Source organism: Lissotriton vulgaris, chromosome 2_1 (genome assembly GCF_964263255.1).
Source record: "Lissotriton vulgaris chromosome 2_1, aLisVul1.2, whole genome shotgun sequence".
NCBI classification, from domain to species: Eukaryota; Metazoa; Chordata; class Amphibia; order Caudata; family Salamandridae; genus Lissotriton; species Lissotriton vulgaris.
The window spans coordinates 1,661,856,751-1,661,873,316 of NC_141687.1; the positions used below are offsets into that span (position 1 = coordinate 1,661,856,751).

Sequence of the window (16,566 nt, forward strand, 5' to 3'; positions counted from 1 at the left end):
AAATACTCAGTGGTGGAGGTCGTCACCTCGATAGCCTTCTTGCATGTAGGCCCTGCTCTAGAAAAGATATTCGCCATGTTCGGATGTCCAGAAGAACTCCGCAGTGACAACGGACCCCCGTTCCAGAGACACGAGTACCGGGAGTTCCTACAACCACAGCATCCGACACAGGCGAATCACCCCGCAATGGCCACAGGCCAACGTGGAAATTGAACGATTTATGAGAACAATTAACAAAGCTCTTTGCATTGCAGTAGCGGAGCAAAGTGATCCAGAACAGCAGTTGCAAAGGTTCCTGCGAAAATACCAGAGCACCCCTCACAGCCCTACACGCCAAGCGCCCTGGGCGCTCATGTTCAACGTAAATCGCCGAGGGGGCCTCTTCACAGCACCGGGGTGGACCCCTCCCCCATTCGACTAAGAGGGCGTCCTCAGACGAAGTGAAAAGCGCAACAACACTGCCAGCCAAGCCAGGAGAGAGGTGCCCCGTCCGCAGTTTCAAGGGGATACGGTCATCATAAGGGACCGGAGGCCAGGAGGGAAATTCCAGACCCGATATGAGCCTGGTTACTGGACAGTTGTCGAGGTGAAGGGAACCATGGTGACAGTCAGAAAGGAGGGGGAAACCGTGGCCCGCAACATCTCATGGTTCAAACAAGTAGTCAACCCTTCCCATTACACTGACGTCACTGCCAACCCCCTAGAACTCAGTGCAAACCAAGAAGCGCCCTGAGAGGCAGAGGTCGGCCATCCAGGACCAACGCTGCCACCTGGAAGTCCGGAGGCAACCCAAGAGCCCCCGGAGTCACCCCGGACGCCCAGCACCCCGGTCCCTGCACCCAGCGCCAGAGCCAATCCAGGTATGCTCTGAGAGATAACCCCCAGCCGAGCACTCGCCTGAGAGACTTTGCCTGCCAAGTAAGTAAACTGTGAGACTCTTGAGAACCAGTCAAGGACTGATTTGAGATGGGATGTAACAGTCAGCGCGCTAGTGGTTGCTGCCAGCGCGCGCCGGAAGACCCGGCGCCTGCGTTCATGTCTGACGGCGTGAGCGCGTATATAAAGGTGGGCGGAGCTACGCTAGGCATACTGTGGGTGTGCGTGTCATTACTGCTGCGGCCGCAGCGCTCTGTAGAGCATCCAGTTGGGGTGTCCCCCCCCACCCACACCTCAGGATGTAACACTCCTGAGGAGGCCTGAGAACTTTGAGACTGGCCAAACACACACTGCCACAAAATTCCACATGATGAGAGGTGACCTAGCTCCCTGTTAAAAGATTCCACAGCTCCTCCAGCCTCCCACTGAGCTTGCACATAAAGTGAAAAAGTAAACTGGGGTACAGAGTGCTGGACACACCACACACTGCCAGTAGCGTTGCGCGGATTCAATGGGCACTAATTCAGCAATGAAATATGGCCACCATGTCCCCTAGTTTGGTAGTAAAACAGAGCCACATTAGAGTGGAAGAGGGCCCCCTAGTAGCCTTGGCCCTGGTGGCACTGCACCGCCTGCACTACTGTTAATCGTTATGCTCTGTCTTGCAAATTGCCTTAGTTGGAACAGAAATGTGAAGAGCAAGCTCACGGTAAATGCAAACAAGCACCAGCCGAGAGCTACCCCCGTCCCTCCCTCAGACCTCCCCCCAACACCCACCACCACACGCACATTGAAAAAGAAGGCCACGTACCCATATCAAGACAATACACGCTAAAATGCTAAAATCCCAAACGTGAAAGACTCGTCTATGCCGAACGTTACACCTTGCGCGTCAACAATAAAGAAAATTATTTGGATACTGTGCCCGTGCCCCTAGCCCAGCTGCTGCCCCGTGGTAGGTTTGCCCCGTGATTTCACTGCTTGTGAAACAACGGAGAAACGAAACCTATCGCTCGGGTGCGGAAGTAAACAGAATCCGCTGTGTGCTGCCAGCGGGGGAAAGGCGGGTGCTGGTGGGAAGGAACCATACATAAAAAGACATCCCCCCTCACGCAGCATCCAGTGCTTTTTGCCCGGTGTGACCGCATCTACACCATCCCTGTAGTACTGAGGTAAGTCGTGCCTCCTGCCGCCAGGCACCCTCCTGTAATGTTGCGACTGCACAGTTGCGGTCTAGTTGATCAGCGCACGTAGACGTGCGCATACGCGGTGGCGCACGGCGCCGCGTACGTTACATAAAAATAAAGGTGGGCGTGTCCCCGGGTTAGTCGGGACCACGCGACGAACCAAGCAAGGTGTCCGTGTGAGTCCTTCATGGCGCGCCCTTAACCCGCGCGCCTCCCAGGTTCCACAGACCTGACAATGGCGACGAGGGGTGTCTGACCCCACGCTGTGCCCCCCGCACAGCCCGTACTGCATTGACGATCCGGCCCAGGGTCCATGTACTGCCCCACCTGTCCCGGCGAGGCCCTGGCCGAGACCCGTGCGAGGGCATGAGACTGAAGCCGCCTCATGGTCGCCCTGCCACGCAACCACGTGGCGCCTCCTGGTCACAGCGCCTGCTGATGATGACTCGCGGTAGCGGCGCACATCCACGCTAATCCGCATCACGTGCCCAGCAGCTGCTGCCCTGCCGGTGGCGCCCGTCCCCACGTGGTGGAGCCTCGCCTCACGACCCAGAGCGCAGCGCCCCTAGTGGAGCAACCGGTGCCCGCGCCACGATGACGACCATCCCCCCAATCGAGCCCTTCGTGATCGACGGCGCACCTGCCTCTTTGGCGCCAAGATGGAAGGACTGGACGGAGCGCCTCAACTTCTACTTTGAAGGTGCGGGGACAGCAAGGGACCGCCGCCGAGCACTCCTCCTGCACCTAGGAGGTAAGGACATTCACCGCATATACAAGACGCTGACAGAGGCCACGCCACACACCTACATCACGCTACTGCAAGCGCTTAACGCCTACTTCGAGCCCATGGTCAGCAAAGATTACAATCGCTTCCTTTTTCGCCAGGCCCGGCAGGAGGCGGATGAGTCTCTGGATGCCTTCCATGGGAGACTGATGGAACTCGCTAGCACCTGTGGATTCAGGGAAGAGCAAGAAGAGATACGCGGTCAGATAATCCAGAACTGTTATTCATCCGATCTCAGGGTCAAAATTCTCCAAGAAGATGGAAAGCCCCTTACGGAGATCCTGAAACTAGGCCGCTCCAAGGAACTATCGAAAGCGAGAGCCTCTCACATGGAGGCAGCGCTGCACAGGCCAGCTAAAAGTGAACAAGTCAACGTCGCAGAACAAGTGCATGTCGTCCGCCCCAAACAACGGTCACTCGGAGGGAAGAAGCCACCGGAAAGGCGGAAGGAATGTGGATACTGTGGAGGCACACCTCACAGAGCAAAAGACTGCCCGGCGAACGGCAAGAAATGCAGCGCGTGTGGGCGGTGGAACCATTTCGCCTCGGTATGCAGGTCCTCGAAACAGAGGACGGAGGCAGCGCACGCCATCAGAGACAGCCCAGATAGCGAAGACATGGACGACGATGTCCATGACTACCCCGTACACTATGTGTTTGCCATCGATCAGCCGGCCAGGAAGAAAAAGCGCCTCCCGAAGTGCCGCATAAGAGTGAACCAGCAAGAGGTGAGAGCCACTATAGACACAGGGGCCTCCATCGAGTTGATGGCAGCAGACGTGTATAACCAACTGCGTGACAAGCCAACCCTGAGCAAAGCAAAGATCCGAGTGTTCGCCTATGGACAGAAAACCCCAATACCTCTCATCGGGTGTTTCAAGACGAACATCTGTCATCTGGACAGGACAGTCCCCTCCACCATATATGTGACAAAAGAAGGGAGTGGCATGCTACTCAGCGGAAAAGCCGCCGAGGAACTCCAACTCATCTTCTACGCCATGGCCGTCCTAGAAGATGAACTCGATACTATCATCGAAGAATTTGACGACATGTTCAGGGGCATCGGATGCCTCAAAGGGAAAGAGGTTTCGCTGCACATTGATCCATCCATACAACCTGTGGCACTCCGGCACCGGAGAATTGCCTTCCACCTCCGGAAGAAGGTCGAAGAAGAACTCGAGAGCCTAGAGAGACAAGGAATAATCGAGAAAGTGGATGGGCCCACGCCTTGGGTGTCACCGATCGTAGTAGCGAGGAAGCCCAAACAGCCAGGGCAGGTGCGCATATGCGTGGACATGCGCCTGCCCAACGCCGCAGTCAAGCGAGAGCGTCACCTGACACCCACTATTGACGACATATTGAGCGAACTCAATGGAGCCAAATGGTTTTCCAAAGTCGATCTCCGCTCGGGCTACCACCAGCTTCCACTCCACCCTGACTCCAGGTACATCACTACCTTTTCAACCCATGTGGGCCTACGCCGATATCGCCGGCTCAACTTCGGCATATCGAGTGCTGCAGAAGTTTTCCAAAATACTATCCGTGAAGTACTCAGCGGACTCCCAGGCGTACTCAACGTCAGCGACGACCTGCTGATATATGCCCAGTCTGTGGAAGAACACCACCAGCGGCTGAGGGGAGTTCTACAAAGACTCAAGGATTCAGGCCTCACCCTGCACCGCGAAAAATGCCAATTCCTCCGCAACACCATCAGTTTCTTCGGGTACACATTCTCAGACAAAGGCATTGCCCCCGATCCAGAGAAGGTCAAGGATGTGCAGATGGCTCCCGCCCCGACAAACATCTCCGAGGTGCGGAGCTTTCTAGGAATGGTCAACTTCTGTGGTCGCTTCATCCCTGACCTCTCCAACATCACCCGACCTCTCCGCGAGCTCACGAAGACATCCACCCCCTGGCAGTGGGGCAAAGAGCAGGAGGACGCGTTCCAAAACACGAAAGCAGCCCTATCGGCAGAGAAGACGCTCTCCTACTTTGACCCCTCCAAGCAGACCAATATTGCCGTCGACGCCAGTCCCTTCGGTCTGGGTGCCGTCCTTACACAACGTCAGGGAGAAGATAACTGGGCACCGATTGCATACGCCAGCAGATCGCTGACAGAGACGGAACAGAGGTACTCTCAGATAGAACGTGAGGCCATAGCTATCCACTGGGCGTGCAGACACTTCCACATGTACGTGTATGGGCACCCGTTCACCGTTTCAACAGACCACAAGCCCCTAATTCCACTATTCAGGGGAACGGTATCAAAACCACCGCCCAGGATTGAGAAGTGGATTCTGCAGCTGCAGGAATATGACTACCTGCTAGAGTTCAAACCGGGAGCCACCAACCCAGCGGACTTTCTATCACGCCATCCGAGGGCGGCCACCCCGGGAGAGAGGGAAGATGCTGAAGACACTGAGTCATTTGTGAATGCAGTGGTTGAAAGGTCCAGGCCGCTCCCCATGAGCATGGAAATGATCATCGAAGCCACCCAAAATGACGAGATCTTCCAGATTGTCTCGAATGCCATACGCACGAACGAGTGGAAAACGCTCCAAGCGTCATTGGGCCAGAGAACGCCGCAAGCGAAAACAGCCCTGGAAGCATTCTTGAGGGTCAAGGAGGAGCTGTCAGTCGATAGCCAGGGTTGCGTGCTAAGAGGGCCCAGAATCGTGATGCCAGCTACTCTCACACAGCAAGCCATTGCCCTCGCTCACCGAGGACACCAGGGAGTGGTGAAAACAAAAAGCAGACTTCGTGCCAAACTGTGGTTTCCAGACATGGACTCGCAAGTGGAACGGGCCGTCAAAGAGTGCCAGTGGTGCCAAGCAGCGGGACTCCCAGAAAACCCACCACCAGTCATCACAGAAGATGGCCCGGAAAGACCATGGGAACACGTCAGCGCCGATTTCGGTCACCTGCCCGATGGAAGACACATGCTCGTCATCATGGATGACTACACGAAATATCCGGAAGTGGAGATTGTCGCATCCCTCACTGCAAAAGAGGTGATCGCCAAATTCGAGAAGACCATCGCAACCCATGGCATCTTCGTGAGAGTCAAGACCGACAACGGTCCCCCCTTTCAGAGCCAAGAGTTTGCTGAGTATCTAGCGGAGTGGGGGATTCTGCACCGGAAAATAACACCCAGATGGCCGCAATCAAACGGAGAAGTGGAAAGATTCATGCGCACGTTGAACAAAACCATCCGGATTGCCCATGCTGAGGGGACATCGGTGGAAAGGGGAATCTACTCCTTCCTCCGAGAGTACAGGCTCACCCCACACCGCACCACTGAGGCAGCCCCAGGTCCGTCCACGATGGGACGCATAATCCGAGACACCCTCCCAAATCACCCCACCTGGAACCCCACCAGTGCAGAATCGTGGAGGACTGTGCGCAACAGGAAAAAGTCTAATGACTATGCAAGCTTCCGGCGGAAGTCCAGAGAGTCATCCATTGCCGAAAATGACCGGGTGTACGTCCGAGACAGGTATCCAGGAAGCAAATTCAGACTCCCGTTTGAGCCACAACCATGGACTGTCACTGCCCGGAATGGGACCATGGTCACCGCCCAGCGAGAGGGAGAAACGGTCACCAGGAATGTCTCATTCTTCAAAAAGGCTGCCGACCCCCCGAATGACCCAGCCAACTCCGAGAGGAATGGGGGATCAACAGCATCACCAACCCGGCCAAGAAGCAACCAAAGCACTCCCGAAGCCGCCGTCCAGGAATGGGATGTGGACTCTGCAGAGGAACCGCGAGCCTCCGGCACCCCCAGTGCCACTCTCCCTGAGAACCCCCAGAGCCCCCGGGGCACAAGCACTCCCTCCAGTGAACCACCCCGGAGAGTGCTGTTCCGTGGCCAAGCTGCAGGCTATGGACTGAGAAGAAACCCGGTGCCCTCCTCCCGGATGGCCGACTACGCAGTGGGCTGAGAGATCATGGAGAGACTGGTAACAGGCCGGACGGCCACGTTTGAATTATTTGTTTGGACACTCAGAACAATACCTTTTGTTAAAGGGGGGGGGGGGATCCTTGTTCATACCAAAGGTGAAAAGGAATGTAATGTTGCGACTGCACAGTTGCGGTCTAGTTGATCAGCGCACGTAGACGTGCGCATACGCGGTGGCGCACGGCGCCGCGTACGTTACATAAAAATAAAGGTGGGCGTGTCCCCGGGTTAGTCGGGACCACGCGACGAACCAAGCAAGGTGTCCGTGTGAGTCCTTCATGGCGCGCCCTTAACCCGCGCGCCTCCCAGGTTCCACAGACCTGACACCTCCCTCAGCTCTCTTTCCTGCCGCTGAAGACGCTTCTTCTGCCGCGAGCCAGGCTGCGGCACACAGTGGTACTGCCTTCAAAGCGGATGTTTCTAATGAAGTCCACGGGAGAAAATGGGAGGAAATTGGGTTAGCATCCTTCAAACAATGACGGTATGCAAGACAGGCAGGCTTTATTCACGAGTACCTGCAGTCCTGTCAGATGCGTGGCAAAAAAGAAGAAACAACTATTTTGTTGATCTTTCTTCTACAGGTACCTGCATTATTAAACAATATAATGCAGACACCTTAAAGGAAAAATAAATGCACGTTAGTTAATCTGGGTGAAATGTTTTCTGGTGGGAAAGCTCTCTTGTTCAATCATAGTTTAAACACACAGAATACACAAAGAATAAGAAAAGTGTAATCCTGTTTAAAATAAGATGCCCAAAAAAAAATGCAAAAAAAGTATGTTTGTGTTTACAGTGCTTTCAGAACTTATATATTTAGAAATAGACAGTGACTGTTCTTGTTGCAAACATTTTTTGCAGCTTTCCATTAAAAAGGCGCATTCGAGAACAGCTAACACCTCTACAGCACTTCCCCCCAAAAAATGTCTTTGACGCCATGAATTTTCATAAGATTCTGTCAGTTAAACGTTATATTAGCTCCCATCCAACCTTTACGCTTTTCGATTAAAAAGTAACGGACACTCTGAAGACAAAGCTTGTTTGCTCTTCACCTGTCTGCCCCGCACACACACCCTCACTTCTCAGTACAGGAGACCCTCTTGTTGTCTTTACCTGATCGCAATACCAGCCCCGTCGAATTATGAAATGTTTACTGTCACCTGGAAAGTCTGTGTGACAAAAGTGGGAATTACCAGGGGAATTGGACAAGGAATTACAGATTCCTCTGGCAATCCCTCATTTATTAGTTCCTCAATATGAGTGCCCAATTACAAATCCCATTATTTTCCCATCCGAATATTGATTTTGAAGGATATTGGCAATTCCAGGGCCTGGAAATAATAGGGATTACACGTTTTTGGGGCATAACATGTGGAAAACAGTTTTTCTTTGCCGATTTTTTGTGTTTTCCAACAAAAAGCTGCTGGAAACTTTGCATTCTGATGGGCTGGTGATCAAACATCCCGGATTTACCAGGAAAGACTGAGGGACATATCAGCAAGTGCCGGAGATAGTTATCGCTCAGCGCTCTTAGCGTGAGGATAATTATTGTCGGCCAACTCTGAATTTTATCGCGGAGATAGCGTGCTATCAGCAACGCTTATCTCCAAAGCGATAAAATTCATAGTGCAAGCTGCCAACTGTGTGATTATCGCTGGAAATCCAGCGATAATCACACAACTTTTGGGGATAGCTTGCTGATAGGGCCTCACATACTTAGCCATGATATCCACCTTACATAGGATATCATGGCTAAGTCCGTTTCAAAGTAGGCATAAGGAAAGTAGCGATAACAGAGGTTATCGCTACTTTTCTTATCGCTATGCTGCTTTGCTTGAGGCTTGATAATAGGAGAAATGTCGCTTAGCGACATTTCTCCCGTTATCCTGGGGAGGAACGCCCACTTTGCATCTCATTAGAGATGCAAAGCTGGGCGTTAGGGGAAATGGTGATAACGCAAGCTTTCACGCGATAGCGTGACCTTGCTGATGAGGCGATAAAATTATCACCGCTTTTCGTCCGAAAACAGACGATAAAGCAGCAATAAATTTTTATTGCCTCGTTGCTGATATGCCCTGGAGTTGTTGAGGTCTTTCCCAACTACAATATTTGAAATGTAGTTCATGCTTCACTATCCCTCTCGTCCTACGCCAAACCATGGACACACATATATTGCTTTAAACACTGCCTCTCCACATTGATGCAGCATAGCAGATTTGAAAGAGGGTACAGACAGTCTGAGGAGACCCTTAGCTAAGGCCCACGATCACTGGCATTTTTCTGGGCTTCAAGATAGGATGGAAAATGGGAAATGGATAATTTACTTAAACATAGTTTATCAGTATGTTTTTTTGAGAGCTGAGGTGTGCACAACTCTAATAACCATACAAACTATTAAGACGGGTCCACGAATATTTATCTTTTTGTTTCAGAATGCAGAGAATGCAAATAATCCGTACGGAATTGATGGAATTTTGGTGACTCCATGTTACTCTTGTAACGAGTACTTCTGTCCAAATTTTGCCAATCGCCGTGTGGCGGAATTTTTTTCTTGTGCACATGCCAAAAACGGTAAGTTGGCAGGCATGAGAGGATCCAGATTTTTGCATCCCCTAGCGTGATTTTCGGTCGCTAAGAGGAGATCCAGTGAGATCTTTCCAGCATGGGTGGTTGCGACCGTTCATGGTCAGAAGGTTGCTGCTCGATTAGAAGATCTATTCGAACACCACGGAATTCTGCAGAGTAAAATTCCATGAGTTTTGCCCACATAAATGCAAAGAAAAACAGATTGAATAAGCTACTGGTGTGCCACACGGGACGGACTGACATCTCTCATGTCTTTTTTGGGCTAGTCCAAAGTTTTCTGAAATCTCACAAAGTATAAAACCTTTCCAGTGCTGCTCTTTTTTTGTCTTTCTTAGATGTAATCAGTTTTTTAGGTCTGATATATGTTCCTTTGCAGTCCTTCTTCTATGCACATGGGCTTGTCATTGCAGTCATTCTGCATCAATGGTCAGTGCCATCATATAGCCTTAGGTCTGCTGGATTTGAAAATCTGGTCACTGAGGAGGGAGCTGTGTATGTAAAACCTCAGATCCCAAGAGGAGACCCAGGTCACATGTTCTGACCTTAGGAGTCATTACAAAACTCTAGAATCAGAGTGAGATTATATTGTTCAAAATCTCTTTAACTTTTATGGAATTTAAAGCTGCATAAAATCTTTTAGCACCCAGATCTCTTGACACACAGCTCTCACACAGTCGCCAAGAGTTGACTTCTGGAAAATCTGCCTGGAACGTATGATATGAGTAAATACTGAAGGGAAGTCTAGTATTCGGAGCATGGTGATGATCTGATGGGAACAAAAGTTTTGCCTAAAAGCCAACTATACTATTTTTTAACCATGAGTAAGGGGCAGAATACTGGCTAAAGGAAGCAGCTTTCTGTTGCAGAGGGGTGTAACTCAGGATTTACTTCTTCATTGTAGAGGGGCAGCAGAGGGTGATAGTCTGTAATTTTGCTGTTGGAGAGATGGTTGTGACCAGTTCTATGACACTTTATCAAGGTCCATATTGTTAACTAAAAAAGTATTGCATCCACAACACCTCCTACCGCTCTATATGCAAGTTAAGTGCATATTTACACTTCTTAACTCCGCATCTATTTACACTATATTTGCCTTGTGATTCAGAAGTTAGTCTATAACATGGTTGTAATATGTTTGTCATGTGACATATTGTATGTGACACAGTGGGAGAGTACCGAATGAACCATTCTCCTTTGAGTGTCTGATTTCCCCCTCAAGTGATCTAGTTACACTCGCTGCTCCTCCATCACTCGCCTAGAGAGGAGCTACCCCCAGGGTGCGAGAAAGTGAAGGACCACAGGCTTTGTGCTTCCAGGGTGCCGGAGCAGTCCCAAGTCCATTGTTCCTTCAGGAAAACGCTGCCTTGACCTTTGTAGTCATTAACAACCCAGCGGCAGCCCTGTAAACCCGAACCAGGGGCAACCAATATGTAATCCAAACAGCGGTTCAAGGTATTATGAAAATATCAATTTCACACACAATCAATAACAATGAATTAAGCTTTTCAGAAGAAGGAACAACTATACATACTTGGAAAAACAATAGAAAAACAGGAGAAAGAAGCCCATATAAGAAATGTTAGAAAAATATACAAAATGTATTCAATATATAGATAAAAACAAGTTTGAGACCACACGCTCAGAAATATATACTGGTACATATAATATTTGTTGTGCAATACAAAATCAGAAAGGTGGCAAACAGAAGGGATTATGTAGCAAGGGGAGTTCAGAACAACACTGAAACATTAACTTCGTTAATTACAGGCACATATGTGTCGACGGCGTTTCGACCTTTGTATAATTACATGCTTATCATCAGGACATAAATTTAACTGAGCGTCCAAGAGAATTTTCAAAAGCACGATGAAAACATTTTTGACGTGCACAAATTAGATAACACCTCACGAATGCCAGGTGGAAGTTCTTGGTGCAAATGATGAAAAGTTGTGAATTTACACAACTTTTGTTAATAAAGTCTTCTTCCCAGTGGCTGCATGAATTAATCTGCACAGCTGACCCCGGGTAAGAAGAACAAATCTCCTATATGCTTCACTCAAATGTGATGGCGAAACGTCCCTCTCGCCGCATTAAAGTCTGGAAGCTTCCAACTTTTCATCATTTGCACCAAGAAGCGCAGTCAACACTCGCCATGAGGAACCAGTGGAAGACCATTGTGATGCTGCTTCTCGTCTCTTCCAGCTCCCTGGTGGTCGGTAGGTGCCACTCACACACTTGCATAATTGCTCCAATTATTAGTGGGCGAGATCAGTTTTACTGCGGTTAACACAGAACATCCCCTTTTCTCCTAGCATTTCTGCTTGTGTGTTTCACCTATCCCATTTGTCATTCAGGTCTGAAATGGAGTGGAGATTATGAAAACGGTTTGATAGATATTTTAAAAACTATTTGATAGAGGAAAATAACATAACAGTTTCAGATAACTAACCAGCAATTTGCAAATTTTTTGCTTCATAATGTTCTTGAAGTGATTGCAGTTTTAACAGCAGTCATTAATCATTTGGCGGACAATGTTGTTGCTGTGTTTATGCCACTCTGTGAAACCCTAAAGAACTCTGGGATCCTTGTTCTCTTGTATGCTGATGATACACAGACTCATCTCAAAGTATCATCGCCAGACAACATAACCCTTCCTCCAACCCTTTGGCAAGAATTCCGACAGGGATGTGAAATCAAACCTACATGCACCAAAATGAATAGAATCCTTTTGTGCCCTGGAGTGCTAACCCAACATTGCTCAGAATGCCAAGTTGCTTGGCTTCATCCTCAACAATCGGCTCAACCTCCAGAGTTGAATCACGCCCATGGGCGAGCGACCAGCTCCAACTAAGGCTGTTCTAGGGGATCACACAGCTAATTCTGAAACAGAGCTTAAATTCAGTTATTGGTTTTCTCTATAATAGACTGTGGGAACTCACTCCTTTCAGGGTTCCCCAAAGCACACTTAGATTTGCTCAGAACAGGTCTACATGTTGCAGCCCACTTTGTTCCTGGCCACAAGGAAGTTGACCACATCACACATATCCTGCTGTCCCACCAATGGCTTCTATAGAGGCGAGAGCTCATTTTAAAACTTCCTGTACCACACACAAGGTCTTGAATCCCTCTTTGCCCACATTCTTTGCAGCAGTAGTTTACATTTCAGGTGCAAAACAGGGTTTAAGAAACACACAATACCTTCTCTTCGAGTTTCCCACCTTCAAACGAGAATGCTATATGAACCAATCATTCTCGGGAAGCATCCAAAAACTCCCTTCCACTGGCCCTCTCTATGAACACTTGCTGGGCTACCTTTAAAAAGCAACTTAAGACCCCTATTTGAAAGCCACTTGGGCTGAATCTATGATCTACCACACATTCTCAAATGCCTGTATTTTTCTCTTTTCCTGTGATGCATATCAAATATATTCCTTTCATAATTGTTTGTAATTGTACTCTTGCTTAGCTCTATGATGCCCCTGGGCCATGTATGTGCTATATAAAATCACAAAAACATTAATAAATGAACCTGCAAGTTTAGATGCTGAGACAGGGGCTACCTCTGGAATGTAAAGTTGCATGTGCTCAGCTTAAGTGGAACATGCTTAACGGCAGACATAATTGTGCAGTGCCGTGTATTTTTAAGGCACTTGACCCAGCACCATAGAGTTGGCCTAGGCCCCCAGCTGACATGAGACAATAGACATTAATTGTGGTCCGAGGAGACTGGGCAGGAGGTGAGAGGAGCGGATTGGCATTCCAGTGAACAACGGTGTAGAAGCAGCATGATGGAACACGCGCATACCCTGAAATTTGGAACAAATCAGCATGAGGTTTCTGTTGATTAAGAGCAGATTAGTGGTATATCTGTGTCTGTGACATCTATTCCCCTGGCCCTCAGAACTCTACAAAGAACTGTCCATAGGGTCTGGTCGATAAAAGGAGATTATGCATCACTGACAGGATACAAACTTAACATAAGCAGGCCAGAAGCATTACCTTCTCGGGAGACGAGATTGAAGACCAATCACTATACATTGCAAAATGAGTTTATTAAGATAAAGCAATATGATAATGCATAAGATATAACAACAATGAATATAAAGGGTTACATACAGTATAAATAAAAAAAATTTAAATTGACATTCATATAAAGCATGAAATAAGGTCAGATAAACTTATGAGTTATAAGTAATATAACAATGTACCATGAAATGCAGTAATATAAAGGAAGTAACATATGTTATAAAAATTTGCCAGGATAAAAAAAACAGTATAATGAGACTGTACTATAACAACATGAAGGAAGTCATGGAGGTTTAGCCACTTCTTGTTGTAAAGGAGTACAAGACAGAGAACATCTGGCACTCAAGTCAATGAATAGCGTAACAGGAGCCCATAAGTCCAAACGTTTTGACGCTAGATGTAACGGATATACAAATGTTGTGTCTAGTCTATGATTATAGCAAATAGCATACCACCACGCTTGATATGATAGTTTGGTAACACATTTCCAATTTTTAGTTATCTGTTGGAAGGCCACTGCTAACAAGAGGTCTATTATCTTTACATTGGAATCGCAGCCCTTCCAAATATTAGCCAGGCTACCTAGGAAAATATGCAAGATGAAAAAAGGGTGACTGGAATCAAAAATTAAATTAATTTGAGACCATACCTTTTTCCAAAAAGTCTGAACAAGGTTGCTTTTAAAGAGCATATGAAATAAGTCTGCATGTGGTGAAGAACAAGTCCAACAATTATCTGGGAGAGCAGGGTGTCTTGCACTGAGAACAAGTGGAGAAATTAAGAGCCTGTTATATATGAAGAAAAGTGTTTGAGTGGTGTTTGCAGCTCTAGAGGACCTCCGTATTTTGAGCCATATTTTCTCCCAAAACTCCACAGACCAAGAAGTTGTTAAGTCATTCTCCCACAGTATCTCTGTCTTGGTTTTGGCTCTCGGAGAAGGTGAACTATTTAGGAGTTTATATATAGTGGAGGCCCTGGTGCCATGAAGGAGGAGGGATTGAAGTGTAACTGTATGGACAGAATCAGGACAAGAGTTATGTTGGGAGTGTGTATATTGTATATGCGCAGAGTGAATGGCCTGTATGAGGAGGAGATACTTAGAACGAAAATTTGAGGGTAGACCAAAAAAAGCACTAGCTTGTGGAAAAGACATGATCTAATCTTGATTATATAATTGACGCACCCAAATCTGACCCCGTCGTCTCCAGGATTTCCAAAAAAACGGGGTTATTATTGATTAAAATGTGAATATTGTGCCATATGGGTTTATCAAAAAAGGAGGTCAAAGAGGCAGGCGGGATGATTTTGGAAGTGTGCTTAATTATGGGAGTAGATACAGACTGCGGCTTGCGTGTGAAGGAGAGATATTCGAGTAAAGAGAATGGAGAGATAAAAGATTGTTCCAGTGTAGCCCGGAGAGGATAATTTACAGGGGAGTCAGAAAGCCACTGAGATACTTGACGTAGTAAAAAGGATTTATGATAAACAGGAAAATTAGGGAAATTCGTTCCACCTTCTGCTTTTGGACAAATTAGTTTTGAAATGGACATTCGCAATTTCTTATTGCTCCACAAAAAGGAAGATGAAATAGAATAATCCTTTTGAAATATTTGACAGGGATACTGGAATATTGGAAATTGTAAGAAGGACTATAGGAGAGAGCATTATTTTGATGGTATCTAGCCGTCCCCACCAGGATAAGTATAATGGATGCCATCTCGTCGTTAAATAGCACAATCTTAGTATGCAATTTTCCATACACCGAGATATTGTTCCTGAGGTAGACAAAGTAAATTGTAAGCCTAAATATTTAAGGTATTGAGAACTCCATGAGAACCCGGAGGTAACATAGTCAGCCTTAAAAGTGTATTTGGTGAGGGGTAAAATCTCGCATTTATCTTTGTTCAATTTATATCCTGAAATGTGGGAAAAGGAATCAACTTCTTCCAAAAAAGCAGGAAGAGAAGCTTGAGGTTGTGATAAGAATACTAGGGGCCTTATTTATGAAGGCCTTGCGCTGCCGGTGCGTCACTTTTAACATGGGAAAAAGTGACACACCGGTAGCGCAAGGCTTTCATAAATGAGGCCCTAGGACGTCATCAGCATAAGCTGCCATCTTAACACTGGCCTCCTTGAAGTTAAAGCCATGAATATTATCATTTTGGCGAATCCTTAACAAAAAAGGTTCCAAAGCAAGGTTAAAAAGAAAAGGAGAAAGTGGACAGCCCTTTCGGACACCTCTACCAAGGGAAAAATAGGGTGAAATGCCACCATTCGCTGAAACCGCTGCTCTCGGATTCGAATATAAAATAGAAATAAGGGCAGACATTTTTGGGCCAAAACCAAACCACTCAAGTGTACGAAAAAGATAGGGCCATTCAACCCTGTCGAATGCCTTTTTAGCATCTAAAGCTATGGCTGCCAAGGATTGAGAAGAATGTGAGGCTTTGGAAAGAATGTTAAAAAATAAACGAGTATTATCTGTAATGAGCCTGCCCTTAACAAAACCAGAGTGTTCTGTTCCCAACAGCTCAGGCAACTGAGATTCGAGGCGAAGAGCCAAGGCCTTTGAAAAGATTTTGTAGTCTATATTGACCAAAGAGATGGGTCGATCATTTTTACAATGTTTAGGATCTTTACCCTCCTTAGGGATAAGACAAATAAGGGCATCTGAAAAAGAGCCAGAAGATACACCAGATTGTAAGAAGGTATATATGAGGGTATGTAATTGAGGAATGAGTAGATGAGCAAAGTAAGTAAAACATTCTACAGTGAAGCCATCCAGACCAGGGGCTTTGTCTTTTTTTAGTGTTTTTAAGGCAGAAAGGAGTTCTTTCTGTGTAAGGTCTGTTTCCAATGGTGAGAGATCTGGACGATCGTTAGACGTGCATCGAATTGTGGACAGAAATTGAGAAATGGAATGATCAGAAGAGAGAGTCTCAGAAGTATATAATGATTTATAGAAATGGAGAAATTTGTTTAAAATGTCGTCATCTTTAAGTTTTAATGTATGATCTTGACCAAAAATAGAGTCTATATTAAGCTTATTTTGTTCGACCTTTAAATAGTTGGCCAATAATTTTCCAGCTTTATTCTAGCCTCCATAAAACTTTGCACTGGATTTTAACATATAATTTGAAGCATTGTTGGTT

General features: G+C 47.2%; 1 protein-coding gene across 1 annotated transcript in view; it reads left to right on the forward strand.

The window, feature by feature from the left end:
• Window positions 1-1,930: 1,930 nt before the first annotated feature.
• LOC147733029 (uncharacterized) overlaps window positions 1,931-16,566 on the forward strand; it is a 34,409-nt gene continuing 19,773 nt past the window's right edge. Inside the window, exons 1-2 of the mRNA XM_086957594.1 lie at window positions 1,931-2,055; window positions 11,521-11,604. Coding sequence (XP_086813720.1) covers window positions 11,541-11,604 — 64 coding nt within the window. The 5' untranslated portion in view covers window positions 1,931-2,055; window positions 11,521-11,540. The remainder of the gene's footprint in view (window positions 2,056-11,520; window positions 11,605-16,566) is intronic.